The sequence below is a fragment of the Eufriesea mexicana genome, unplaced genomic scaffold, assembly GCF_001483705.2.
Source record: "Eufriesea mexicana isolate 0111107269 unplaced genomic scaffold, ASM148370v2 scaffold2884, whole genome shotgun sequence".
NCBI lineage: Eukaryota > Metazoa > Arthropoda > Insecta > Hymenoptera > Apidae > Eufriesea > Eufriesea mexicana.
Window position 1 is genome coordinate 100622 of NW_016910932.1, and position 3755 is coordinate 104376.

Sequence of the window (3755 nt, forward strand, 5' to 3'; positions counted from 1 at the left end):
TCTGACCAATTAGACTTACATTCTTACGGTCCTCCTTACGAGGTACCCAGTGTACCTCACTCCCGAGTCTATCCGCTGTCAAAGAAGAAAATCTCGCTATCCGCCAAAAAATTGCTCAGTGACCTTACGGGAAACGACATAAGTATCGTCTGTCTTGAATTGCAACATTTATTCCGTATATAAGGTACTGCGCGTGCCTCGCAAGAAGTCTTACCAAACAGTAGAGGAGCAAGATAGGCATCTATGCTCTTCGTCACACTGTCAATGCGACCAATACAACTATATTGGCCAATAATTCTTCTAAAACCATCCTCTCTCTCTCTCTGACCAATTAGACTTACATTCTTACGGTCCTCCTTACGAGGTACCCAGTGTACCTCACTCCCGAGTCTATCCGCTGTCAAAGAAGAAAATCTCGCTATCCGCCAAAAAATTGCTCGCTGACCTTACGGGAAATGACATAAGCATCGTCTGTATTGAATTGCAACATTTATTCCGTATGCACCGTGATACATACCCGGCGAGCGATTATCTACATGCTCGCTGGCCGCGGTACATGCTCGCGTGTGCATGCGTTACAATACACGATACACGTTATATATATAATACGATAATGATACACCGATATAACACGATATACGATACATGCGTGTATACATATACGCGTCCGTAGAAGTATACAAATAAATATTTACAACAGATTGAACCAGAGTAGTACGCGTTCGTTAGAGCTGAGAGACCGGGTGCGGGAAGAGGCGACGACGGGGCGACTCATCGTAATTCGCATGGTAGAAGAGAATTCGACGCAGCTCGACTGAGATCACTGACGACGCGCGTCCTATCCTTTACACCTGATTCTGGTCCTCCTTGCTCGGGTGAGCCGCTATCCACTCTAACGCGTTCTTAATCAGCTGCGGAATTTCCGGCGTGGTTGGCAGGTGAGCGCCTTGAGGCTGGAAGCCTTCCTCGTTCGCCACGTAGGTCAACGAGATCTCCTGGCCGTCGTCGCTGCGATAGCTGAAGCTACCCTGGGCGTTCATGGCCTCGTTCTCGGAACCAGCGTTCTCTACGTGGCCCTCTTCTTGCGCCTTGATCCCGTTCCCGGTCTCGTAGTTCCATTTGTACGAGCCGTCCGGGTTTGGGCCCTCTTGGCTCTGACTGACGATCGGTATCACGTCGTCTGCCGGGGCGGCTGCCACGCAGCTTGCCAGCGCGATCACGGCTACCTGAGGCAGATCAGAGGGTCGTTGCGATTTTCTTCCGTTACCTTTCTCCTTCAAAACATTCCATCCCTTCACGGTGTTCACGGCGAGTATATTCGTTTGGAGAAAGTGGAAACTATTAGAGTGACAGTAGGTATGCAAGTTAGCGTTTCTGGGGTAAGGTCTAGTGTACTCTAGTGTCTGTTAGGTGAAAGAGTGGAGGAATTTTTATAGGAATAAAAGAAGCGATTGGATAACAATTTGCTCGTGGTTTTGATATTGATATTGTTATTCTTTCCTGATGAATTTTCGAAGAATTAAAAATAGTTTCATTCCAATTGCATGCCAATGTTATCGAAGCTGACAAATTTGATTCAATTGGGAATGTTCTAAGCTGTGTTCGGGAATTGCAGAATTTGTAGATAAATTAACTTGAAATATTAGTCGTTTTAATATCAGCCATTTTGTTCGCCTTGGACGAATATACTCATCCCTCGGATTCTATTATACAAGTCGATATCTCTAAAATAAAATATCACCGTGAAAGGTTCAATTACGTCAATTATCGTGTCATGGAAACGAAACTTCCTCGACGCGTTACCTTTGACTTACAAAAATGGAATAAAATACGAGTTATATTTGCACGATCCGGAAGACAGGGTCAAAAAGTATCTCAAATATCCAAGCTTATTTTTGCCCCCTATTTCCGGACAAAGCCGAGACTTATGCGGAGCGGAGGTCCTCGAAGTTGCAGTAGGGTGAATGCACCTGTCGAACAGCTATCCGATGCGAAATTTCTTCTACTCGCAACGAGCTTTGAATTCCATACAATTTTAAATACGTGCATTAGAATACACTATCCTGGACTCATATTCGAACCTACCCAGATATTTTTAATTCCATCGCGAATTGGACTCCATATTCCCCGTTCTCCGTGTTTCAACGAGGTTATGGATCATTAGAGCACACGAATCGAATGTTCTTCGCGAATAATTCTCTGTCTGGTGAACGACGCGACTAGCTTTCACGCGAACATTGAACTGGCAGCGGCGCATTTAATTTAAGCGAATTCAAAGTTTGCTGAAATTCTTAACGCGATGTTGGTCATTATAGCTGAGCAGTAAAACAAACACGGCGTGCAATTGCCGCGTAAAGACGTCACGGCAGATGGACCGACGTCGAGTATCCTCGCGTGTGCTCGCGCGCGCGCGTGTATGCACTCGGCCGGTGTTTACGTTATTGCGTTTAAACACCTATAAATTACGTCGCGAAAGATCGATTTCCGCGTAATTACGTGTCTGTGGGGTGCGATTTAAACGCCGTGGAACGGACCGCGTATCAATTCGAGAAATCGATCGCAAGATTGGCCGCAGCTTAATCCGGTCGGCTGGTACCGCGAGTGGCCTGCATTGTCGAAAATGGCGGGAACCGGCCGCAGTAGCGATACCGTTTCGAGTCAGACCGTAGTGGTGGAGTTTATCGAGTCAGACACGGTTGTCGGCGTCGTTCGATCGACGCCCGATACAGGAGAACGTATCAATTTCTTCCGATTCCTAGTCGCCTGGCTGGCAGGATTTTCTCGCGACAGTAACGCCGCCGGCACGAACGGCGAAATTGCCAACTGTTTTACGTAACTACGCCTGAACGAACGTTAATAGAGTCTAGCTGAGAATCTGCAACGAACACGCGACGAAAGAGACGGACTAACACCTGGCAAAGGATGAAATGTCAGGGAAATTAACGTTCGTCTATATGTTCGACACGACGAGCTCTGACGAGCTAATTCAGAGATTCAAGACCGACTCGAGACACGGATGCTTCGATAATCGGCACGCGAGCTCGAATTTCCAAGGAAATCCAGAGTATCCTCTTGCTACCGTGTAACCTCCAGGCTCCTCCGCATTCACCCTACTTACCTCACGACCGTCCGCAGTACTTCCGAATGAAATACGTCCCCGAAACGATCGGATCAGAAGGCACAGGCGTATTCCCGTAACGTGTCACAGTATCCCGGAATACGTAGTAATCACGACGGCACAGAAACGCGTAGGTCTATCGACGGCACACGACGGGTCTCTCGGCACCGACCAGAAGACGTTCAGGGCTCACACCAGAAGACGTTCCAGGCCGGACTTCCGGCCGCGGTTCTCACCCGGACCACCTCTCCCCCCGGCTGCGTTTTTCTCGTCTTCCGACGCTTAATTACGCTTACCAGTGACGTGTACATGCTGCAGCAGTAATCGCTGATGGGCAAGTGTTTATCAAGCCCCGCAGCGCTCGTCGTATATATACCCCTGGAGGCATCACCAATACGATCGTTTGGCTAAGTAACGATAGCCACCGTGCACCTAAGAGGACGCACATGGGACACGACGACACGGCGACAGACAGAGAGGCTAGACCGGGGCAGACAGAGACGGGAGGATAGTGACACAGAGGCAGTGGTACCTTAAGAGGGGTTACACGGATCCTCATTTAACGCGCGCGAGATGTACGCCGGCGTGCATGTGTGGGTACAGTACAGGGACAACAACACACTGTACATCACCCGGA

The 3755-nt window shown here is 48.5% G+C and overlaps 1 protein-coding gene across 1 annotated transcript; it reads right to left on the minus strand.

Annotated features, from left to right (window-relative positions):
* Positions 1–472: 472 nt before the first annotated feature.
* Positions 473–3507, minus strand: CPR22 (cuticular protein 22). Its single transcript, XM_017904332.1, has 2 exons — positions 3415–3507; positions 473–1226 (listed from the first exon to the last, which is right to left on the minus strand). The coding sequence occupies exons 1-2, from the start codon at positions 3427–3429 to the stop codon at positions 846–848; spliced, it is 396 nt and encodes a 131-aa protein (XP_017759821.1). The 5' UTR covers positions 3430–3507; the 3' UTR covers positions 473–845.
* Positions 3508–3755: the final 248 nt, after the last annotated feature.